The sequence below is a fragment of the Pseudopodoces humilis genome, chromosome 1 (assembly GCF_049639895.1).
Source record: "Pseudopodoces humilis isolate 2021_Gansu_Grassland_sample_001 chromosome 1, ASM4963989v1, whole genome shotgun sequence".
NCBI lineage: Eukaryota > Metazoa > Chordata > Aves > Passeriformes > Paridae > Pseudopodoces > Pseudopodoces humilis.
The window spans coordinates 131,646,042-131,672,277 of record NC_142200.1 but is presented as its reverse complement, the minus strand read 5'-3'; the positions used below and the strand labels follow the sequence as shown (position 1 = coordinate 131,672,277).

At 38.8% G+C, this 26,236-nt stretch overlaps 1 protein-coding gene across 2 annotated transcripts in view; it reads left to right on the top strand.

Annotated features, from left to right (window-relative positions):
• Positions 1–23,836, top strand: part of CUBN (cubilin) — a 142,717-nt gene extending 118,881 nt beyond the window's left edge. The window contains exons 57-67 of one of the 2 annotated variants that reach the window (XM_088057402.1): positions 3,194–3,394; positions 5,586–5,715; positions 6,607–6,824; positions 16,803–17,008; positions 17,883–18,045; positions 18,484–18,692; positions 19,326–19,470; positions 19,581–19,762; positions 20,880–21,045; positions 22,878–23,113; positions 23,506–23,836. In XM_088057402.1, the coding sequence (XP_087913528.1) occupies positions 3,194–3,394; positions 5,586–5,715; positions 6,607–6,824; positions 16,803–17,008; positions 17,883–18,045; positions 18,484–18,692; positions 19,326–19,470; positions 19,581–19,762; positions 20,880–21,045; positions 22,878–23,113; positions 23,506–23,613 (1,964 nt within the window). In that variant the 3' untranslated portion in view covers positions 23,614–23,836. Of the gene's footprint in view, positions 1–3,193; positions 3,395–5,585; positions 5,716–6,606; positions 6,825–16,802; positions 17,009–17,882; positions 18,046–18,483; positions 18,693–19,322; positions 19,471–19,580; positions 19,763–20,879; positions 21,046–22,877; positions 23,114–23,505 lie in introns of both variants that reach the window. The other variant, XM_005518766.3, reaches the window with a different exon arrangement.
• The last annotated feature ends 2,400 nt before the right edge of the window (positions 23,837–26,236 follow it).

The window sequence follows — 26,236 nt, the reverse complement described above, 5'->3', positions numbered from 1 at the left end:
TCATAATATCAGGCCAAATAAATGATCTCTTGAGAAGTATTTGGAAGAAATATTGTCAAGGCTAGAGGAATGAATGGAAGGATAGCAAAGAGTTTATCTTAAAGATAGTAACTGGAAACTTATGGGGTCACCAACACAGAGAGAGCAGTTGCATCTGTCCTTGCAAATGAGATTATACAGAGCTAATGTGGTGATAAGGAGCACAAGACAGAAGATATCTCATTGAATCCTCATGGATGAATCAGAACAGAGGATACAGTAATACCAGAAGGATGAGCGAAAGCTCTTAGTAGAAAAGGTTTTATGAAGAAAAACAGTACTGGCTGTGTGGAAAGTGCCTGTCAGCTCAAAGAGGATGTTGGTTTGACATCTGGCTAAGAACACATCTCTGGAGACTCATGAAAGCTATTTCATTGTAGTGTAAGGGACATAACTTGGTCTAGAAAAGGTCTAAGATTATATGATTAGAGGAAATAAACCACAGAGAAGAATTGTGAATGATGAGCTGAGTATGTGTAGAGGCTGAAAGTATGAGGAGATCTGAATTGGGGAATATTTACAGAACAATGCATTTAGATTGGTGAGAAGTTAAGAAAAGTGTAAACAAGAGAATGAGTTACAGGATAGAGATCAAATGATTAGTCTTATCAGGATTTATGAGTCATAAATCATATTGGCTGAAACAATGAGGATTCAAAACTAGAACTTAAGAGTTTTGCTCACAATCCTTCATCAACTGTCTTATTTTTTCCAATGTAGCATTGCACGTCAACTTCTGATAAGCATTATGGACCCTGGCTTTACTGAGAAATTAGTTTCACTTCTTGCCTTTCTCTGGCCTTTTCAGAAAATGACCTAGGTTGCTTTCTCAGATCTTTCCCATCTTGAAAATAGTCATCTCAATTTCTTTTTTTAATTTGAATTTTAAGATTTATTATTTTTTTATAATTGTATCACATTATCAAATATTCCAAAACAGGATAGGACATGAAGAATATTTTTAATCAATTATTTTATTAACAGTGTAATCAGCTATCTGATGCAACTAGTTGTTATCAGCTCAGTTACTCTTACTAGAGTCAGACAAGCACCACACCGTATTTGTGTATTGACATAATTGCAAAGCATGTTAGTATACATTCTCTTCATTGAGACAGAAGGAATTTTTAAAATTAAACCTCCAGAGATGATCTAAAATATATCTGACTGCTGAGATAATTCTGTTGTTCTCATGAAACAAAACTATCACTCCACTCCTACTTGTCATCCTGTTCAAGTTATCTTGTTTCCTGCAACAATTGGAAGCAGCTTGTTTTCACTGGACAATCTGCAAGAACCAATCTGCTACAGCAGTAGGCTCAGCGTCTCTCTTGTTAAAATTAGGTAATTCCCCAGTAATTCCAGGTAGTCCTCTGCAGTTTAAGTAACTGCCCCATTATTGCTTACAGTGATAACTTAATAAACATGTGAGAATCCAGCTTCCATTAAGCTTATAAATTATGAAAAAGACAAAGAAAACATCAAGTTATCCTTTAAGTATAACAACTAATGAAATTAATTTTTCAGTAGGAGTGTGCTGTGTTTTTCACTGACAGCATTAATTCAGCTTTCTTGCAAAACCCACTACTCTCTTCTTGCTCCCACCATATATCCCTTGGTGGTGCCAGGCTGTGTACCAGCAACTCCTTCCCCTGCTAATGGCTCCCAGCTGGGCAGGGAGGTGGTGACATGGCTCTGAGCTCCTGGGGCACTGGTGGCTGGTGCTTGGTAGGTCTCTCACATCCCCTGAAAGTGTAGCTTGTCCTTCTTTAGGAACATTCCCCTGGCATTCTTACTCAGCTACTGACTTTTTGGTCACCTCAGTATAAGAAAGACTTTAGGCTATTAGAGAGCTTCCAAAGGAGAGCTATGAAAATAGTGAAGGGCCTGGAGGAGAAGCCACATGAGGAGCAGTTGAGGTCACTTGGTCTGTTCAGCCTGGGGGAGAACCTCATTGTAGTTACGACTTCATAGTGAGGAAAAGGGGAGGGGCAGGCACTGATCTCTTCTCTGTGGTGACCAGTGACAGGAAATAAGCGAATGAATGGCCTGAGGTTGTGTCAGGAGAGGTTTAGGCTGGATATTAGACAAGTGCCCAGAGGGTGGCTGGGCACTAGAATAGGCTGCCCAGGGAAGTGGTCACAGAACCAAGCCTGACAAATTTTAAGAAGTGTTTGGACACATGATGTGACACTTAGAGATGGTGCTGTGCAGGACCAGGAGTTGGACTTGATGATCCTTTCAACTCAGCATATTCTGTCACTCTGTGAAACTGATAGGACTTTCATATTTTTGAGATCTTTTACCTCAGACAAATCTGTTTGCAAACAGTGAGGTGTCTAGAAAGTCCTGAAGGTAGGGCAGGGAGTCAGAGAAAATGGTCCATTCCTCCAGAAACCTGTCTGCAAATGAGAAGCTTAAAACAGTGGGGAAAAAAAATAATAGAATGCTGAACTCCCTGTTTCTGTGTTCCTTTTTTTTCCCCACTCAGCCTAATATCTGCACTGATTTTCCCTCCAAAAAAGATTGCTTTAGGAAATCACTGCAAGATCAAATTTCCTTTTGACTTTTTCTTAAGCCAATCTGAAAAGCCTGAGTTTAGGTACTCCAAAGTTTGAGGAAAATCAGGAAGAAGTAAGTCAGCTCTAAAAATTGCTAGTGTATGGACTACTTTTTGATTTTTCAAAAATCTCACTCTTAATGGTTTAAAATTCCCTGCACTGAGTGCTGAATTCTACATTTGGGAAAGAAATTCCAGGTAGCTAGTTGCCTGTAACAAGAAGTGCATTGCTTTTATCTGCAGAGGACATCCATGTTTTTGTTGGGTCCTCTTATCTCTTCATAGATGGTGTTCACTCAACTGTGAACTCCCACAAATTCAAGAGGCCTGGAGCCTTTCCCAGATCATAGGATGTATTGAACGAGACAAATCTGAGGTCTTACATACAAGGTCTCTGCCTTTTTCTGCCACAGTTTTACTGCATGTTAAAAAATGACATTTGCTTCCTTAGCAAGCAAAAGAAATCCTGATATCCCTGGAATGGAAAGTAATATAAAATCTAATTCTTCTCCTGGATTAGATCTGTATGGTTGTTACTCAGTAAATCACATGTAGAATATGCTGCTAACACTTCTGCACTCTATGTCTATGCAGCCCCAGCACTCCTGAGCAGAATTTGTCTTTATGATGGAGTGAGTATCTTCAGTGGGAAGAGCACAGCCACACACCCTCTCATCACTCTCTGTGGCAATGAGCTCCCTGCTCCAGTCAGTGTCTTTGGACCAATGCTGCTCAACTTTTACACTGATTCCCACATTGTAGGCTTTGGATTCCAGGCCAGATACAGAGCAATTGGTGAGTATACACTCTTCTGTGTAGAAATATTCTGGGTAATGGTTACATGTAGGAAAGCTGTACCTCATTTTGGGAATACCTTGGTTGGGTGGAGATGGTACATTTTCCCACTGCATTTGCTCAAAACAGTTTTCAGGACCAGGACATGGCACTGTTTGGTGTGTATTAACACACTGAATGATGTGTTGCCTCACAATTCTCATTTCTAGACTTTCCATGGGACCAAGTTAGGAACTGAAATATTTTCCCTTTCCTGTAGAAAAGAAATGCAACCATTTTTGGCAAATTTTGGTTGGTTGGTTGGTTGTTGTTTGCACTGTCTAAGGAGAAACATCACTAGTTTATTTAATTGAGTTAAAGATTTTATCACTTACAGGAGAATGGTCTAATTCTCCGTTATACTAAAATTACATGATACAATATGGGAAACAGAACAGGTAAATGAAAACAGCTATATGCCTTCTTTTGATGATCCTCTTGCAGTGACAGGAATGAATGTAAATAAAACTTGGGATATAGATTTGTTTTAATTTTTAATAATTTTTTCACCAAAGCTCTTTTGTCATTCACAAGAGATCTCTTATGTTTTAGAGAGAAAATGTGAATTTAAAAAAGAAATTTCCAACTGAATTAGGAATTTACATCTGCACAAATATAAATATCTCAGAAGAGTGATTTCTATTTCAAAACAAATTTTATTTTTTTCTAGGTTTAACTGGTAGATACCACTTTTCTATTTGAAAGCATTATTTTCTAACTGCAAATAAAAGTGTGAGTTTAACTTTGGTATTTCCCTTAATGCATTCCTCATGTTCAAAGCCACAGCAAAAATGCATAAGGCTAAATTCTTTATGTGAAATGAATGGTCTGATACAGATAAAACAGAGGGACTGGCACTGAGAAATGACAATGTGCAGTTACTCATGGAAAAGACCTTCATAACTCACTCAAGTCAGTTGCTGCTATCTGACTTGTGACTTCTGACATTTGAGAAGGATAACTGGAGCTTTATTAGCTTGTTGTTCTATACAAAGCAGATTCTGCCAATTAACATTCTTCTTCCCCTAGTTGCATTGTTTGCTGCAAAAAAATGAAAAAGGCTTCCCCCTCCTAGTGTAGAGTAATGCTCATTCTTTATCTTCCCAGCTCCTATCCTTTATCTGCCAGTTCTCCAGGCTGCCAGCCTGAGTCGTCAGGGGCTCTGCATCCAGCAGCACCCTCTGTGGGACTGTCTTTGTTAAGGTGGTGGCCTGGGCAATGGCATCTTCTTTTAAATATGAAAAACTGTGTGTGGCTCTGAGCTTATCAACAGGATGCAGGGAGACTAGGGGAAACTTTTTTATTTTTTCCCGAAGTTTAAGATTATAAAATGAAGGTTGAAGCTAACAATGGAGATTAGAGTTTGTGTTCCCTGAAGCACTGAAGCTGGGAACAAACATCTACATCCTGGCTGCATTTGCATCCATGGTGAGAAACCAAGCAGTGCCTTGAGTTTAGAGCTGCAGAGTTTAACTTGCTATTCAGCCAGAAAACAAATATTCAGTCCTCCAGCTCAGCCACCTCACAGTGCTGATAAGTCCCAGCACAGGGTGAAGTGGGAACATGGTTAGTGATACCTGGAGACTCCTCTATGCATTTCTGTGCAGAACAAACACTACAGCAATGCCCCTGCCCTGACAGGATGTTGACAGATGATGAGGATCCACATATATTTATTCCAGAAATGTCAGAGATAGGTCTATGAGTGCAGTTGGGACTAATTAGAGGCTTCCATTGGGCCAGGATCTGGATGAAGGAATGTCTTTGCCCACATATCAGCCAGGTTTCTCTTGGCAAACCGGAATGAGTGCAGAGCTATTCTCACTCATGCTGCTGCATGAGGCACCCATCCCACTGCTGCTCCCTGGACCTACTGCAGGACACTTGAAATCAGCCTCAGTCTTTTCCTGCACAGCACCAGTGTGATTTGGTATGGATTAGTATCAACTTTTTATTGCAGTGCTGATTAGTCTTCCACCGCAGAGCACAGCCTGACAGATATCTCACATCTAACACTTCTAGGCATGACAATGTAGACTGCTCCAAATATATCAAGAAGCCTTATCCTTCTGGGTAAACTCCTAAAAGACATATGAAAGTTAGGGCCAAGTTAGTACTCAGACACTAGTCACTTTTTCTGTTTCCTCTACAGCTTGTGGTGGCACTTTCAGTGGCTCTGTTGGTGTTATCAGCAGTCCAGCCCATTCAGTTCTTGATTATCACAACAACATGAACTGCTCATACTACATCACAGTTGGAAATGGGAAAGTAGTGGTCCTGAAGTAAGTAATCCAAACTCAATTTGTCATAAATGGAACAGGGAGGTCTCTGATTCCAGTTAAAACAGCAATTATTGACAATATTTTCTGTGACTCTCCTTTTCCAAGGTCAAAGCTAAACTTAAATAAGAAATGGTTACTGAAGTCACTTTTATCAGCCTGAGGCTCCCTTCCATCTTTCTTTTTAACTTGTTATGTAAAAAATCACAATTTCAAGTTCCCACTTTGGTTACTGACAAGACAAGGCCATTGCAGCTCATGCTTTTTAGTTAAATTCTGTCTGCCTTTGACAAGTTTATACAAGAAAAATAATAATTCTTTTAGAAGGGTAGTAATCACTTAACAGCCAAAGTAATAATATGCACCCCAAAGTAGTGTATTCCTAAGTGCATGCTGTCTTGCCTAAGAGAGGGATATTATTGCCACAAAATCTTGCCACTGAGAAATTAAAAACTGATCTGTTCTTCAATCATATGACTGTGAATTAGGAGAACATTTCCCAGCTAAGAGGAAGACTCATTGGCCTGCACTCTGTGCCTGCATTTTATGGGCCGCTCAGGTGTCCAAGGAAATTGCAGCCTGCTCAACTGCAGAAGTGAGAGAGGGTGTGTTTGCACAGGAGACACCTGCTGCTTCATAGAAAGATGAGGTGTGCTGAGAGCTTGCCTTGCAAGAGGCCCAGTGGGTGAGGGTCCCAATCCTTTGAGGCTTGTTGGCTGAAGAGTTTTGCCATGCATTTAATAACTGCTTGGTTTATTCCTGAAGAGACATGTTTTGCCTCTATATGGCTTTGGCTAATGCTAGTACTTGGACCTTTCCTCAAGCACTAAAACACACGTAACACAGGAAAAGAACTGAAAATGTGATACCTAAGGCTCCAACTGTGTTTTACAGATTCAACAACTTCCAGCTTGAAATATCTCCCTCCTGCTACAAAGATTATGTGGCAGTATATGATGGCTCAGATACTCATGCTCCTCTCCTTGGGAAGTTCTGTGGCTCAGAATTGCCTCCAAATATTAAGAGCTCCAGTAATAACTTGTTCCTGGTGTTTAGTACTGACTTCTATGGAACAGACAGGGGATGGAAAGCATCCTTCAGAGAATCCTTAGGTAAGTGTATTATCTGACTTCTAATCTGCTGGTAAGTCATTTCTTTAGGTGAAGAACTGTTGTGACGTCCCTCTCTAGGGGTGTGTGAAACAGAAGAATGTTTCTGATTTTATGAAAATTGAGTGACCTAAGCTAAATACTGTCCTTACGGGATCCGTGCATTCCAGTCTCGTTCTGAACTGATCTCCTTCATTCTTTGCTACCCTTTCCCAGCCTCTCTGAAGGTATTTCTTGGGTGACTGAAGGTTTAGAAGCACCCAAAGGCCTCTCTTTTGGAGGAAATACAACAATACCTGAGAATTCTTATTCTTCCATAGTAAAAATTTGGTGGTATGCTAAAGATGCCTCCTTTCAATCTATGCTCAATTTCCATTTCCTTTCAGTTTCCCTCACACCTTCTAAAGAACTAAAGTGTTGAGGTCAGTTAAGATTGTGGTTCCTCACCAGGCACCACTGTGCTGATTTCTACTGATTTGTGGAATCATTCTGATTAGCTGGCCATAACATAAATGGCATCATAGTAAGAAGGCACTGGATGCCTTTTGTTTTGATGAATGCAAGAATAAGAGGCAGATTTTTACCTTAAAAAACACTTCAAATTCAATTCTCTAGTTTTAAGAACAAGGTGTAAAACGAGATTTTTATCTTCTTATCAGAATTGTTTAGGGATGGTATACAACACATTATTATTACATGCAAATTGATTTCATGTCATTTCTACTACTTTCCTGTATAATTAACTCCATGTCTTTTGTGGTCTAGAAAGAGGTAATTGTCTGGTTTGCAAAGCTGGCACTCAGACAGATCAGAATGAAAGGCCTTTGTGGCAGAGAAAACATAGTCTTCTGCTGAGTCATTGAATCCCCTCCCTACCCCTAGCCAGTGACTTTCGCATTTGATAGTCTGAGAAAGTGTTTACAGATAAGGAAAATAACTGGTTCTACAGGCTTTGCCAAGAAAAATATTCCCACAGCATCTCATAGTTATTACTATTATTAACTCTTCCTTTGCTTCACTCAAAGTAATTGCTACAGGAATGCTTAAGACCTTGTGAGTGGTACTCCAGGTAACTTAATGTTGCTTCACATGTTGCTTGCTGTCTTTAAACCCTGAAGTATCAGTTGCTATAGATGCCCTGCAGCCTAGGTTCATATTTCCAGGGTGAGATCATCAGGAACTCCCCAAGCTCTTCCTCTTCCTGTTGGCATTTAATCAATTTTTTAGCCACTGACTTTAGATTTATTTGTGCAGCTTTCCAGATAGTCTCCTTAAACACACAACAGAACACAAGCCAAGCTCTTCAAGCCACTACCATGCCTGATAATTTCCTAGAGTGAGGAGGAGAGAAACCTTCTATGAATAAACTTTGACATCTCTAAGATGTTTTGGAGGGACATTTCTGGAGGCTCTCAAGGAAAAAGAGGTTAAGATGTTGCATGGGTTACTCTGGAGCTATGAGTTAAAAGTTATAAAAGATGTCCAGGCAGAGATATCGGTTGTATGACAAAGAGCCTGTGGTGGTGAGATGCTTAATGGTAGGTCTTGTCTCTTCATTGTGGGAAGCAAGCCACAGGAACTAAACCACACAGCCATTAGCAAGGATCTTGGCAGTCCCATGATAGTACAGAATAGCCAAAAAGTAGAAAAGCATATTATAAAAGGAAAACATGAGTCACATCCTATAAATGTTTCCAGTTTGGCTTGCCTAAAAAACAGAGCCAGGAAAATCTGTGACACATCTTTGTACTATGAGGTCTGAGATTATGCTTCAAAAAAAAGAGACTAAAACCGTGAAGATCTAAAAGCCTGTTATTCTACATGGTGCTTTAGAGAAGCTCCCTCATGTCTGTTAAAAGATAAAGGCCATGTGGTTTTGTAAGAGTACAAATGCAATCAGATGACAATTCATAATGATAAATCTATTGAATAAGGAAGATAGTATCTATAGAGAAACAAGAAGCCTCATTCTTTGTTGGATGACAATGAGCACATTATTCTCTAGTTGCCCCAGGGAAACACAACTGGATAACGTAATTATTGCTCTCTGTTTCATGTTGTGAGTGACCCTGAGTATGTATTGGAGAGAAATAAACAGAAACAGTATGTTGTTTCTGTTTGTAGTAAACTAAACTATTTCCTTTCCCCACAAGCTCTTCCAATTTCTTTCCTGATCAGGCTCTTTTAGAAATACTGCCTAATTCTAGGATTACCCAGGCAGTCAAAGAGCTAAACCCTGAAATTTCTGCAGAAAACCTTCCCTGATTTTATTAAATCAATTTGTTTTCATCACCGATCCTGCCCCCAACAGAAATTCAAAGTCCCCCCACTAGATAGAAAAAGAACACTAAAAGAAAGTATGAAATAGTGTTAATTTGACAATTGAGCAACATGTCATCTTTCTTGTCAAATCTATTTTCTTACCCTGTGCTGCTCCATACACTATGCAATAAAAAGTGTGCATTTTACAGGCAGCATTCTTTGTCATAATTCTGTGAGATGGTGTGTTTGAGGCAAGGGAACATGTGGTCCTTGTGATGTGGTTCAGAGGGTTTATCTTTTCACTATTTCTGCTGCTAAGTTTGGGCACTTATCAGACTCATTTTTGGAATCACTAGGACATCTCAGGCAGAGCTGCTTCAAGTGTTAAATTTGTGGAAAGACAGACTCCTCTTACCTTAGTTACCACTGACCTTTTTTCTACCTTTGTTTTCAGTCTGTAAAATGAGAATTATAACTCTTTTCCACAGCGAGCATGTGCTCCTCTAGACAATCAATAAAAGGATGAGAAGATAGAAATCAATATCAGTTTAAGGCATTTGGTTACATGAGATGTCTCTGTAAAGGAAGGAAAGCTAAAATCTCTCCCCAAAGAATGAGATCTGCATATACTGAGCTTGTGACTTGGCTAAAGATCTGATTATCTCTTAAGCTCTAAGGGAAGATCTGAGTTTTTTAGCTGACCCTGGCTGGCAGGGACAGAGCCTGCACACACCTCTGCCATCCCTGCTGTAATAGCACAAATAGCACTTCGGTGACAAATGGAGCTTCTGCCTATTCCCGTTCAGTAATGGGATGACCCTCTCGCCTGAATTTGTGATCCCCTGAGGCATATGATACAACAGCTAAGAAGACATAAATATTTGGGATGTTTTGTTGTTTTAAAGGGTCAGAAATCCCTGTTGGAAGATATAGCTGTGATTTTAACAGGAAATAATTTCTCCTTGAAAGCTCTCTGCTCATGTACATAGCTCCATTGTCTCAGTGATGAAAAATGTGTCACATTCTAAACCATCAGAGAAGGATCGAGGGTTTGTCTGAAATTCAGGCCTGCTCACTGAGGCTTTCTAAGAAATTCAAGTGAATGTACAAGAAGCAAAGTGTTGCACATGGTTAGATGAGTGAGTTGAGTCAGAAGGCTCCTCTTGAGTTTCATTCACACAATAGAGGTAGAACTGCAGCAGTTGGGACAGTGGAAAAGGTGGGGTGAAAGAGGGGAGGAAGATTGCCTACTTTTTCTCTACTGCCCTAAATTCTGCTTGACTTCAAGCTGTGACCAGTTTTTTCCACTGCCTTTTTTACACTATCTTCTGTGAACATGCAGGAGAAATCCAAGTTTATGTGTTGTGAAAGACTAGCATTGTGTACTGGACTAATACCATTGTGGTCCCTTGTTTGCATTATTTTGGGGCTTATGAGCTCATGAGCCACAATTCCATTGCACAAGGCACCGCACAGAATAAAGCAACAATCTAATGTCACAAAAAGATTATGATTTAAACACAAGATGAAGCAAATCCAGTGGCTATAGACTGGCAAGAAGAATAGGGCAGCCACAATGAGAAGCCTGGTGTTGCTGGCTCTAGGGCAGGAGAAATGTCTCCTTTGGCAACCATTAGGCAGTTGGAATGTTAATTCCTGAAACACCCCATCCTCTACATTGTCCTCAGTTCGCTCAGTGTTTCCCTCAAGGATCTCTCCATTCTTTTTATACAAATCATCATTTCTATTGAATGAATATTAATCATTTTACATGAGAAAAATAATCATAAGAAAGTAGAGTGTAGAAGAAAAATAGCTGGAAAAATTAATCTTCCCTGATATACCAGAAAAGTGCATTAATATATAATTTACATAAATAATCTAGTTTGCATATAATATATTATAATCTACATGCTTTTCTTCTTGATAAGATTATCTGTAACTTGCCTGATAAATCATACAGAGGTATCTGCCTTCTCTTATTCTATTTGCTTTGTATTGGATTACTAAAAGCCTGTCACTAACAGGTTGACACTCGCCCCTAATGAAATTACAGTCTATTTCTTAAAAAATTGATCCAGTAGAATTTTCCCAGCATTTTTATGCTATTATATTATATCAACAGCAACAAAAAATGTCTCATTTCACTCTAGTTCATGTTCTGTCCTGTAAACTGAAACTATGGCTTACTCTATGTTCAGTTTCTAGGGGCACTTTTTCAGCAGTGATCAGCATGCACAGTTGCTGCAGAATCTTTTGGGTTGTTCAGAATTGCTGAAAAAGCCCCCACAATTCTGAATGAGCAATATAAGGTGTAAAATATTGGTTTGGATATTCTGTTGCATAGGCCAGGGGTAGGTGACCTTTTGTGAGTCATATTTAAATTCTCATATGACCAGAAAGAGTTCATTGCACTGATTTATGTAATTAATGTTGGTACCTGCTGTAGGTGGTACCAGGCACCTGCACTGATAACAGCAATTATGGCCTGTTATCTAGAAAGCACATAACATTCAGCACAGCTGAATCCTACAAATTTTTCTTTCTGCACCAAAAAATATTTTAGAAGTATGTGTCCTTGACTGTGGCATGTGAATGTAGTTGTATTTTCTCATGCCTTTGGAAATGCAGCAGTGACTTGCAGAGATTTCACATCCCATTAGGACTGGTTTCCAGGGGTGTATCTCAAGGTATCCAACCTGAACTTGGAACGTAAAGAGGGTCTAGCTGAGAAGTAAATTGTCCGAATGTCACAAATCTTCTGGCAGAAATTTCTTTGGGCTTTGAGTTCACACAATTTTTGCCAAATATATTATCCATTAGTATTACACATTTCATTACACTGCCATGCACAACTTATGATTAGTTTTATGTATTAAAATAAGTGAATAAATTGTGGCTAATAATATCTTTTCTTGATCTTATTATAGTCTAGGAAAATAAGAACACCCATGACAAGATCAGAATATATGATCACAATTCCCAGACTGTCTCTAAATGTATTTTGGGGCTCAAATATAAAAATATCCATCAGCTTGAAATCTCACTAAATTTAGAAAGCATTCACAGTGTTAAAATACATCTCTTTGGTGTCTGAAAACAATACAACTGTTCAGCTATAGGATAGTCTACAAATGCCTCTCAGAAATGTTAGTTAATTAATCACAGGGTCACAGAATGGGTGAGGTTGGAAGAGACCACAGTGGGTCATCTGCTCCAACCTCCCTGCTCAAGCAGGGTCATCCTAGCAATATGTAGCACATTGCATAGGACTGCATCCAAACAGTGCTTGAATATCTTCAGTGAAGGATTTCTTCCTCTAAAGCAAAATAAATAGAAAGGGCTTGTATGCTCAAATTTGAGATAAGAAGAAAAGAAGACATTAAAATAAGAAAAATATGTCTGATCTGATCAGAAAAATTGAGGTGAAAATTTATTTTCAGACACAGTCATTACATATCTTTGTAGTGACTAAACGGTTAAAAGCTGATGGGATATTCAGATTAATGGCACTTCACAAAAGTGTGAGTGAACTGCTGACATGAATTGTCTTAGCTTGACTGAAGTCAGTGACTTCTTCACTGAAAATCTGTCCTCTGGTGCATACAAAAAAGAGGTGAGGAGACATTTCTCATTTGCAAGAGAGATCTGAAAAGGCTTAAGTAGCTGTGGTGCCAAATATAAACACTAATTCAGTATTAGTAAGTATTGGAATTAGGAAAAACAGCATGTCAGCCTCTGGTCTCCCAGACAAGCATCAAGGAGATGGATAGGACAGTACATTGATCACAGTTTTGTAGGCTTGGCACAGAGTATGTCTGAACTGTTGTATTTGGTATTAGTCCAAAGAACCTTAAGGATACAAATTTCATCTGACTGCATTTGTGAAATCTGGCTAAAGCAGAATACTGGGGCTTTACATTCCTAAATGTCACTGCTAGTACCACTGCCAGGCCATCAAACCAGTCAAAAAGCTTTTCTGCATAAAGGCTAGATAAGGACTCTAAAGGGCCTTAACCTTTCAGAGGTCTCCTGAAATGTTGCAGGCTCAGTGGAGAGGGCCTGCAGCCACACAAAATCAGGATGTTGGTGCAATGACTGCCAAACATGGGAACAACCCAGCTTGAGAAGGTTCACAACCTTCAGTATCAGCCATGAGTCAAAGGAGAAGAGTACAATTTCTCACTCCAGTCCTGTCCTGAGCCTTACTGTTTGAAGTCAGGATCCAGACAAGGTATGAGCTAATTGTTAGAGCCACAGTAAGTCCAGCCACTCCCACGCACTGTAAATAACACCCATCAAGAAAGAAGAATTAGCCTTAACTGAATTACTCTTTGCTTATACTCATCTTTAGTTCAGATCAGAGAGAAGTCAAAGAGTTCCCAGGGATGCTTCTAGGCGAAACCCAAAGAGAGTCAGAAGTCTTGGAGGGGATTTTCATTACTGTCAAGCAGAACTAGACAATTTCTTTAACTTTGCAGCCTTCTAGTAGCTTTTTAGGGTGCTCATTTGTAAAAGAAGGGAAAACCAGCAAAATTGCTTTGTTGTCTTTTGAAACATCAGTGGTGTAGTTGATTCTGATAGATTTTAAACTATTCAGTAGGTTACCCTTTCATTGCACCCATACCTGTATAAATGAACCTTACCCCTGGCTGTACTTCAAAGGCAGGAAGCTTCAAAGATTTATCTTCATCTTCATTCCATATCTAGAGGGTATAACTCTTAACAGAGAAACATGTGCTTGGTCTCTGCTGTAATGATTTTTATTTGCCACAGGGAACCTTCATTTCCTTCTTTTCTGAATGATCCTTGAGCCTTTTAGTTTCACTAATGCTTCCCACCAAAAGCAATTAGAGATGACAGTGTGTGCCCTAGTTCTGATAATTTGCTTCTCTGGCAAGCTGTTTATGAGAACAAGATTGCCATCTGATTTATGATGACCTTATGATTGTTATTTCAAATAAGAAAGCAAAGACTGAAACAAGCCAGTCAGCCTTGTAGTTGGTCCATCTGCTGACATACAGATTGCTCTATAAGGTACATTTCTCATTGTCTTAAACAAGTTTAGCTTTTAATATTTAAGAGTCTATTCTACAAATGAACAGACTTCCCAGTCACAGATTTTGCCTGGATTTTAGCTGCATTTGTTTCTGGCTATATTAGCCAGTGATGAATATCTTTCCATTAAATATCACCTGCAGGCTGGATGGCTACTCGTTGGCCTTCTGCTCAGAAGTGGTGCTGACTATTAAAGCAGTGTGTTGTGTCCTGGCGAAAATGCAGTGAGATAGTGTTTCTCTTAGTTCCCTCCTGTTAAACAGTTGCTTCCTCATTTACTTGTGGGTGTTCCCTTCATCTACACAGTTTCACTATTGTGTAACTTCTAGTGCCTGCAATCAGACATAACATTGATCAGCACTGAAATGCACCAAGTTAGATGGATTTTTTCTTTATTTAGCTTGATGTAGGACTACTTGATATCTGGTCAGCCTCCAGTTTAGCCTTCATTTTATAATGTACTGTCCTGTAAACATCTGACTCTATCCCAGCTGAACAGGCCAGGCATTGTGAAACCTCATGTTTATTAACTATAAATCACATTTTCAGTTATTTATCTCCCCTTAGATGATATTGCTGGCTATACTATACTAGCTAGAATTAATTTTCTGATAAGGAGAATTTGGCCTGCTTCTCTCTCTGTCAGGTCCTTTTCATATGCTGTATACACAGAGCTTACCCACGTGTATTTTTTGTCATTAGAGCTGTCTTTATAGCTGCACATTTAGCAGTGAATTTCACCACTGAAAAGATCCAAACATTTAATATTCAAGAAAAGGATGATCCCACAGCCCTGAGAGCCTTCTTTTACATGGGTCTGTGGCAATTCCCTGACTCATGTTGCCATGGTCTGACTGGCATCTCCACAATTTTGCCCTTGAAAAAGGGAAGGGGAGCTTTGTTAGCATTTGACCCATATACCAATAGACTCAATATTGCAGGGCTGGATGGTCAGACTATGATCTTTGACTGGTGTTTATATGCTTAATGTTATGTTTAAATGCTTGCAGTTGATAGCCTCAATAAATTGTTTCAGGGGAATAGATCATGCAGAAGGATGAACACAGAGAAAAAGATAGGGAAACTGCCCTCTTAGGGCCCAGGCACCCTCCTGTCTGACATTTTCCTCTTTCCTAGACTATTTGTGAGAATGTGATTTATTGCTCACATTTCCCCTGCTGTTGTTCTCGCCTTCTGCAGTGGCACTGGAATGAATGCTAACACTTTTCCAAGTCTCTGACTTCATCAAATGCCCACAAAATGGGACTATATTAACTCCTGGCTTTTTCACTTTGTAATAAGTTTCTTGTGTTCATTTTTAACTATAGAAAAATCTGAAATCTAATGTTATTAGGATCTTGGTTTTAAGCAAACTGCTTTACAGGGTGGGGTTTTTCTGGCTTTGGTTGATAGAGCAGGATGACTTTCAGCCTTAGTCATTCTGCTTTAACCACTATAGTCTCGCAAGCCCCGGGTTACTGATGCAATCCTGATGCTTGGATGCTGGTTTCTCACCATCGTGGTCTTTTGTAATACTGTAGCTCAAGTAAGGCACAGTTTTATATGTCTGGAAATGTATCAGTGTGTCAAGGTTAAGTCACTGAATGTGCCAGAAAGGCATATTTTACATACCCAGATCAAATTCTGAAACTCTGCTTGTGTTTCTTAGCCACAGCTGTAGCTTTATTTTTTACTGAATGCTCATAAATGGATTTGCTGCAGAAGACAACAGGCTTGCAGTTACTCCTCTGCTCTGTGCAGTTTACAAAAACTCTTTCCTCAGATCCCAAAGCAAGACTAAAACAATATTTTATTTAAATTCCAAAGTAAAATAAGTGGCCAGGAGACCTCAGAGACTGAGGAAGGAAATAAATGAATCAATGATCACATTTACTAGCCCAGTCCAACCTCTGGAAATCAAACTATTAAGAAAGAAAAAAAAAAAAAAGCCTGTCAGATAATCTCTGGTTTTTTGCTTGTTTGGAATTCAATCTGATAAATAACTGCTTTCCCCCAAAGGTAATTTCTTTCAGTGTGACTGACTGTGTTGGGTTCAAGTTTTCACAGTAAATAAGTCAAGGACTTACCCCTGGCTGTGGGAACCAAATGAAAAGCAGCCTGCATTTCAGGGGGGCTGTAAATTCCCACCAAGCAAAACACTTCCAGAAGTAAGTCCCTTTTAGCTAGATTTGTGAATACGGTGTCAGCTTGCCAAATTCAATCCCTCTAGGTTGCAGCTGTATTGCCAAAATAAGCAACTTGATTTATATCACATTTTCAAAGCCAACAGTTCAGTGCCCCCTACTGACTAAATATTTTCAGCAGCCAGCAAGGATCCCGTTCAAAGGCCTTCAGACCAATGCTTTTCCATTTCACTGCTGCCCTCTGTCTCCCTTTTAAAGACTTCTTCTGACACATTTTCAAAGTAAATGGTGTTTTTATATTCAACAAAAGACATGAGCTTTTCTTAATTCACTCTATGAAATCTAATTGTGATTCATGTCTCTCTTTGTGTTGAAAATCTTTTAATCACTCAGACCTTGCAAGACAGGAAAGTAAAATACTGTAGCATGGATAAAAAGCTCCTGGCTTAACATTAAAGAGTCAAAGATTAAACAAATGCCAGGAATTGCTGTTAAAAAGCTTCTGCTTCTTCAACAGGACCTCAGAATGGCTGTGGTGGTTACTTGTCAGCTTCAGCTTCTACCTTTAGCCCTCCAGTCTCCAATGTGACCAGAAGATATGAGAAAAATCTGGACTGTGTATGGATTATAACTGCACCTGTAAACAAGCTGATCAACCTCACCTTCACTTCATTTCAGCTTGAAGCACAATATGCTCAGATTTGCAGATATGATTATGTCAAAGTAAGACAGCTGAGTATTTTAACAAGAAAATATCATTGAGATGCAATCCATTATCTTCTCCATGAGGCTAACTTAATTAACAGAAAATGATCTTACGAAGAAATTGAATTTCTTAATATAGTTAATTTTTTTCATTGGGTTAGATTACTAGTACAGATGTCATTCTGCCTTTCTGGAAACCAGTAAGAGTTTTAACATTACACACACTTCTGCTCTTAGACTACTCATTTAATGAGTATTTATTTCACAGCATAGAAACAAAACAAAACTCAAACACATGTAAAGTAAAACTTCAGAGTAAACTTGCAGATTCATTATCATACACAATTGCTTGAAAGGACAAGAATTAATAAAATTTTTCATTTTTTTTATCAATAGTCTTGGTGATCAGTGCTCACCTGTAGAAGCTATTTTCTTGGAGACGAGCATACAAAACATCAGATAGCAGAATGGTGCTAAACAAACTCCACCAAGGAATTTTATAGATCCTATTAAACATTTGAGATACTCAATGAAACAAGGAATTAATTCTACATTTTGATTAATAAAATCAATCTTCTTACTGAAAAGCACTTTTGAGGTTACATATAATAAAGAAATGAGAGTGCCAAATTAAAATGGAATCATTTTTTGATAGATTTGCTGAGACAGGACTAGAATGATCCATAATGAGATTTACCCTGTCCAACAGAATTAGGTAACATGGCAGTGAATAATTATGGTAATCAAGAACATCCTGTTAAAGCACAAGAGAACACACTGCACTTTCAAGTAAATGAAATTGTAGTGTAAGGAGGGGTCAGAGAATTTTATTTCTCTTTATTTGTTTGTTGTGCCTAAACTATTAGTAGTTTACATATTTTACTTCTTTCAGCTTTATGATGGAGATAATGAAAATGCCAATTTAGCTGGCACATTTTGTGGATCTACAGTTCCAGCTCCTTTTCTTTCTACCTATAATTCCTTGACAGTGAAATTTGTCACAGACAATTCTGTGGAAAGGGCGGGTTTCAATGCCACCTACACCACAGTAGATCGTAAGTATACATATATATGAATACATATATATTGTTATAACTCCTTTATAGAAATTCATATTTAAATAATAACTCAAAATTTGTTCTAGACATAGGCCTCAGGAAGCGGCAAAGACAGTCAGCAGCACAGCATCTTTAGGCAAGCTGAAAGCAGCTTGACCCCAGTACAATTCTCTTTGGTCTTAGCTGGCTGGGAGGAGATTGTCAGTCTGGGAGTGCAAAACAGAAATGTTCACAGATTATTAACAAACATTTCTTTGGGTTTTATGACATATATTGACCTCGCTAGAATGTATTTTGCTTTTTGTTTTCCTTCTAGTGGAGTCAAAGACAAATACAAAAGTATACTGTTCAAAACTCAACTCCATTTGAGTTTTGCTCAAAAAATAGTTTTACCTAGCTTTCACTCTGTGATGCATTTGTTACTGTTTTACACAGGCCTGTGTGGAGGAATTTATAATGCAACTTCTTCATCCCTAACTGCAACATCTCCTAATTATCCAAATGAATATCCACCATTTACTCTCTGCACTTGGGTCATTGATGCCCCTCCGCAACAGCAAGTCAGGGTGGTGGTAGAGGTCTTCCACCTCCATTCCAGCCAGGACTGCTCTCAGAACTACCTAGAGCTCCAGGATTCACCAACAGTAAGAAATTTACAGGGGATACCATTCCCCATTCCCATTCAGCTCCCTTCACTCTTTGAAAAGAGAGAAGAAGCCTACTATTTGGTAATATATTCCTTAATGATTCTGTGTGAGGGGCACATCCAAAGCATTACTCACCATGCCCCAATTAACATGTGATAACTGTACACAGACCTCACAGAAGCACTCTATGCCTACATGGAGTTAGACCTGGACACAGTTTTTCACAGGTGAAGCAAGTATCAGTGATGCCAAACTTAATATGCAGAAAATACTGTCCCACAGCAAGTTTTCATTGTGCTTCCTCCCACCCAAGAATCATAATAAGAATGCATACTCATGCCAGGAAGAGTGTTAAAAAAACACCAGAAGAAAACCCCAGTATTTATGTCCCTCATATTCCAAACCTTCTTTTATAATTTATTATTTTGGCATGACAATGCCTCTTATATTCTGTTTGTTTCTAATAATAATTCAATGTGAAATGTTGAGATATTAAGTGATTCCCAGGAGAACTTTAAAATGCAATTTCATAATTGGTATAGGAAGTGTTGAGAGATTTATTTACCCTAAGTTCAGTACATATATAACTGAATTATATTAAGTAATTTGTGATGTATTAAATTCCAGCAGAGCCAAGGGTCAGTCCATAGATTCTGTGGCACTGAAACTTTTCCAGTACCTGAATTTTATTCTTACGATCGCACTGCAATTGTGACTTTCAAGTCAGATGAATATATGATTAACAATGGACTCAGATTTTCCTATCAAGCTACAGGTAAGCTTGAAAAAATGTCCCAAAAAATCTATTCTCTTTCTTTGTTTCATACACTGAAATGCAATACAGAGATCTGAAATCCTTACATGTTTCTGGTTTTCTGTCTCAAGGTTGCAGCAGAGAGTATAATCAAACATTTGGCTACCTGAAGAGCCCTGGCTGGCCTGGTCATCACCCCAATAATGTGGATTGTTTTATCATTCTTCGAGCTCCTCCAAATCACACAATATCTCTATTTTTCCATGCTTTCAGTTTGGAAGACAGTATCCAGTGTTCACATGATTTCCTAGAGGTATCATGCAAGTATACATATTTTGTGAGCCTATGTAAAAAGTCTTCTGAATAGGATATTAGTACATTTAGATCAAGTTTGGATCAAGTCTGAGTTGAACTGACTAAATTAGGGACTAATTTAGTGCCAGAGTTTTATGCTGAAATGTACTTAGATGTTATAGTAAAAGGTTAAATAATACACCCTAGTAAGTCCAAACTCAGTGAATAAATAGTTTCATTATCAGCTAACTTATCCTTACCCAGCTCTTGTTGAGGTGACCCAGTTAACAGAGTCACCTGGAATAGTTTGTGTTTGATACTAACATCTATGCATGAACAGAAAGCCATAAATCTGAGCGTTTTTGTTACATCAGGAGATTCCATCTGCTTGAAATTTTCCCCAAGAAAGATTTTTTTTTCCTAAAAAAGCAATTTTAAAAAACCCAAAAAAACCCAATGAAACAGAAACAACAAACTCTAGTGACAACTGTAAGACACCTGCAAAAGTACTTTGTGTTGATAGAAAGCCTACACCATCCTCATTCTTGCAGATTTCCCAGTTCACTGGCCAGATGACAAAAATCAGATGTCTGTGGCAGAATCATTATTTAGCTCTAGTTTCATACCCTCTTTACTGTCTCAAGAAATGAATCTAAGCACCAGCATTATTGGAGTGCAGAAAAAAAATCAGATTAAATCTGAGCTATGTAATACGATCTGTGTCTTAATGTGACTGGGGAAAAGAGCAGTCTGAAGGGTAATGAATTAATCTTTTCCTCTGGAATATTAACATTTCTTATGAAAAGCAAAACACAGGCTTGAACTGCATAAGAACATCTTAGCTACTAGTCAATTATTTTTTTTCAGTCAGGAGATATACACACTATAACATTTAGTAGCATGTTTTTGATATTTGTTCTGTGCAATTACATATAAAACTCAGACCAACTAACGGTCTCTTTTTCCTTCTACACTAGAGTATGTGGTAGGAAAAATAGGTGTATTAAAATGACAGCTATAGTATATATGCAAGTTACTACTTAGTTTGTGCTGTGTTTATATCCATGAATAATTGTGCTGGTGTATATAACTGCATAGGAATTTAATGCTGACAGTATTTTTTGTGTTCCCTGAAGGTCAGAAATGGGAGTGATGTGCAATCACCACTACTTGGCAGGTTCTGTGGAAACACTGTGCCCAGCCCCATCTTCACCCAAAACCATGTTGTCTACCTTCATTTCAAGAGCGATTTTTCAGGGGCTCATGATGGATATGAAATTACTTGGACTTCATCATCAAGCGGTAAGGCTGTAGCTACAAAATAATGCTACATGGAAGGAAAATACAGCAATGTGGAATTCAGCTCTTTTTGGATCCTTCCTCATCACCACTTTAGACCTTCCCTAGCACCCACAGTCCACCCTATTCAGTCACCAGAGAGAGGTGGTTGCTCCTCAAGACCACTGGGGCAAGATTCATTTTACAAGGTGGAAGCAATTCCCTCTCCCAATGTTGGCTTTAGAAACCTCAGATGATGTCCACTTAAGATGAAGATCTCCTTCTTTCAGTGAGAGGCTAGAAAATATCAGGAACATCTACCTTGGGATCCACAGAGTGGTGGTGCTGGTGGTGACTCAGCTGGTTCCAGTACTCCAGTTGTGATATGCCTGAGGAGCTAGGCACAGCTAAGCCTGAAGAGGACAGGAAGTTGCCCCAACAAAATAAACTACCTATAATGCTGTGTAGTGACTATATAATGGACATATTCATAAATGGCTTATGAAGTGGCAGTAAACAGCTGGGTAATAGTTTCTTCATGACACTGAGTTACTAGAGGTAGGAAAGTTCGTGACCAGAAGAGAAGTACTGCAGAATAGCCATACAGTACTGAGTGGCCCAGTGATGGAAAGGCAGAGAAAGCTCAGTGTAGGAAAGTGTCAATAAAGAATGTGATCCAAAAAAAATTACAATCCTAACTTTATTTACAAAAATACAGGCACTGAGTTGACTTCTAGTAGTCAACAAGATCTTAGGGGTAAAATAGTTTAATGAAAACAAAAGTTCACTTAGAGTTAAATAGACTCGCATAATGATAGAAATTGTTGGGAAAGGAAGAGAGAAGAAATAGAGAGCCACTGTATAAATCCATAGTTCACACACAAATTGAATGATGAGCACAGTTCTGGTTTCTTCTTCTGATAAAACATCAGGATTAACAAAGGGCTCAACATTAAAAGTGGCTTCTGTATGAGGTATGCTGAGACTTTTTAATCTTGTTAAGAAACTACTGAAGTCTATAAATCTGAGTGATATTGGATGATAAATAGTGATCAACTGTTCATTGACGTTTCCCATAGAAGAACTAGCAGCCATCATGTAAAGCTAGGAGCTCGTAGGTTCAGAACAAACTAGACAAGCCAGTTCTTGACACAGTATGCAGTTAAACTGTGGAGCTCCTTCCCCCAGCATGCTACAAATTTACATGGATTCAAGGGCTAACCACACAAGTCCATCTGATAAACATTATTAAATAGAAAGGTGGTATCTCTGGAAATTGTAAACTGAAAATTCTTGGAGACTGTGAGGGTAATCTGGGGCATGACCTGCACATTCTTATTCTATAAAGTTGCATTTTTCCTAGATCATCTGCTTCTGCCCACTGCTGAAGATTGAATTTTGGTATAAATGGACTTTGATTTACTTAATATGCCTAATTTCTCTGAGTTGTTCTCTGTATTTTTCTATCCCATGAGGATTTACTATTTTTTATGCCAAAGAACAGTCACAGCAAATTAATCTCCAGTAGAGTAGCTGGGAACTGAACTGACTAAGGCACAGACTTAAAACTTCAGTTCCTGTTTCAAAGAATTTGGAGGTGGGGGGTGGGGGGGGGGGTGGGTGGGTTTGCTGTCTTTTAATATTTAGTGATGGTCTAATGCCTATGGCATATTCTTAGGCAGCTGAAGCTAGAGCCTCAGTTTTATCTCCTATTAGTGTTCTTAGCCACATTAGTTGTCCCAGCTCACAGTCTCTCTGGTTTGCAGCGCTACTACTGATACCATACTAATGTACTACATGGTGTATTATCTTGTGAAACTAAGCCTTCTAGGCCAATTAACAGTATCTGCTTCCAGGATGCGGCGGAACATTGTACGGCACCACTGGCTCATTTGCCAGTCCCAGCTACCCAGCGACTTACCACAACAACACTGACTGCGAGTGGGCCATTACCGTGCCCCAGGGACGAATTGTCACAGTGAACTTTGATTTCATCAGCATCGATGACCCAGGGGATTGCAGCAGCAACTACCTGATGCTCTACAACGGGCCAGATGCTAGCCATCCCCCCGCTGGGCCCTACTGCGGGACGGTACGTATTGCCTTCCCTCTGTGACCCCAGAAATGTTAAAAGGAGTTTTACTGTTTCATCTACAAGACCATTTCCCTAATTCTGGCATAAATGCCACACAGATGAATGGAAGCGAAGGCATAAAGCGTGTGTGGTGCCTTAGAAGCCTTTCAATTCAGACCGTACAGTGACATCTAGTGGGAGACATCAAACATGTTTGCTCCGTACTTCTATTGGCATTTTAAATATTTGCAATATCCTAAGGGAAAAATGTAGCAATAGTTACTAGAAGAGACCTGAGATCACTGTCAATCTATGATCCAATTTGTGTCTCAGTTTTAACTCTCTGACTGTCTCTTCCAAAGGATCTTGCTGTACTATAAAGCTTTTAATTTTCTTATCTTCCATTTTAGGACACAAACATTGCTCCGTTTACTGCTACATCTCATCAAGTCTATATAAAATTCCATGCTGAATATGCGACTTTACCATCAGGATTCCAGTTAAGCTGGACAAGCTAAAACACTGACTATGAGAAATATGTTACCATTCCTTGATATCCTGAAAAGACTTTAGATGATGACGGAGGTTTGAAGTCCAGTGATGATTATTGCAACTGAAGTAAGGCCTTTTAAAAGTTACTGTAAATGTAGCTGTTGTGAATATTTGGAATTCTGTCAAAAAAAAAAAAAAATGATGTTCCATTGTGCTCAAAATAAACTATTACCTACACAACTGGGAAAAGGAGGTTTTGCTACATATTTTTTATATTCTTCTACATAATTTCAAAATTGTACAATCAATGCTATAAAAATTTAATTACCCAGGATAACAATTACACATGAAGTTGATGAGAGGACTTAAGACATGAAATCATCTTCAATTTGTTCCCTAGAGTTATGTGGTTTTGCCCCAAGCATCTCTGAAAACATCAGCTTAAGTTTTATTCAAAATATCTAAAATCAGAAATTTCTAAAAAACGGTCCCTTACACAGATAAGTGTGCTGAAGAACTTTCATTAATAGTGGGCATTGGGTATAAGAACCAGCTGAATCAGTACTTGAGCATTCATTGACATTTAATGTAGCAAGGACATGACATGGTTCTAAATCTTAACCAGATTAAGAAATAATGTAAAGATCAGAGCCCTGTGTTCAATGTATACAGATATCAGTGATTATACTTATTGAGTTGTATTTTCAAGCTTCAAAGTCTATTTTACAACTGAATATAAAAAAACTTCTGAGACTTTCAGTAACTATGTCACCCTCTAGTAAACTTGTAGGCAACTTCCTGGACATTTATGAAACAGATAAAACTTTGGAATAGGGCAGACATTAAAATATCAATTGACCTTTGACTACAATTACTTTTTCCCTTCCCCAGGCTAACACACATCATATATAAAAGATGTTGTTGACAGGGTATACAGAGGACACTGATTCCCACCACTAAGCATTTTTTGTCACAATCCAGAACAAATGACCAATTCATTTTCTGAATGTCAGCTGTGATTGACAGGCAAGAGAAATTTGCACCACAGGAAAGGAATGGGGCCCTTACCAGAATCCCATTTCACAACTATTACAAGGAATAATACAGTGAAAGCAATTCCTTAATGTGATTATTGAAGTAATTAATTATGAAAGGATCTAGGAACTCTTTGAGGATTTCCCAGTGAATGCCAAAAAAGCCATCATTCCACAAACATACAAAACTTTGTAACAGCTGAGAAGATACTCTGGTTAAGATAAAATCTAGAAAAAACAAAGGGACAAGCTATGAAATACAACCCAAAATTCTCTGGTGGTAATTTAGAAAAAGAGAAACCTGTGAGGTCACACTGGCCAACAGAATGAGGTGTAAGCCAGCATTTTATAACTGTCCAAGGACTAAGAAAAATTGAGCCCATGTACAGGTGATACTTCTGCTAACATGCCTAGGTATAACATGTTAAAATTCAGAAGTATCTGTATTTGGATGACATTGGGAGGCATCTGTGTCCTACTGAGCTGCTAGCAAAACAGAAAGTTCCTCTAAAGGAAGACATAAAAGATCATATAATCAAGTTAAATATTTTTGGATTACTAGTCTAGAAAACTTTTGCTGAGAGTCCACTCAAGCTGACCCTGTACTTGCAGTCAAAGGATGATGCAATCTTTGTCCATATTGTTTATTAAAACAACCTATAGGGGATAGCAAGCAGTAAAGAAACGTCTGAACAGTCTGAAGATAAAGCCACAAAATAAATTCTAAAGACAGCAAACTCCAAGTAAAATCAAGCATGAATTGAGTGGTTTGCCTGCAGAGATTAGGAGGACTGCATTTCTTCCCTGTGGAATGCTGCATCACAGGCTTTATAAATGTCCATTGTGGCTTTGACTTTCCTTCCTATGAAATCACCATGGATTTGGTGCAGTTGGTGCACCAAATCTGCAACTGGCAACGAATCTCCTCAAGATCTGGATGCTGTTACTTGCTGCTAGGTGGCTGGACATGGAAGCATCTGATTTTAGGCAAGAATCAGCTTGGCAAGAGTGTTGTCATTTTCTGCATTTCACCAGCCCAGAGCACAGCTCAGCTAGAAACCACACATGAAAGGGAAAGATATGTCCTTCCAAACAGCTCCGTGCCACTGCAGGCAGTGTTCTGTGTTATGTTCATTGCTCCTGCTAAAAGTGGATCAGCCCTGTCAGAAATGAGTTCTCAGGTTAAACACTGGCCTTTTCGGAAGTGTGACAGGACATAAACTGACAAACAGAAACCTGTACGTGGTTTTAATGGATGGAGGTCATTAGTGGCTTTTCCAGGCTGGTGTCAGAACCAGTTTAAGGACACCGAGTTGCCCAAGGACATGGCAGTCCCCAGCTCACAGCGCTGAGTGCTCTGGTGACCTGACATGTGCCAGAGGCCATTCTGGTAACACAACCTTAGCCCTTAAGATCTCGAGGGGAACTCCAACTAAACTGGTGAGTTTGCTGAAATCTATACTTCAGAAAGACTTTTTTTTCATGAAGAGAAAAAGCATGTTTCATTTTAAAGCAATTAAATGCTTTTGGACATTTTTTATACGATAAATACTTGCTGTTGGCAAGATCTGTCTCATCATCAAATTTTATAAAATCATTGAAATTCTGCAGAAGA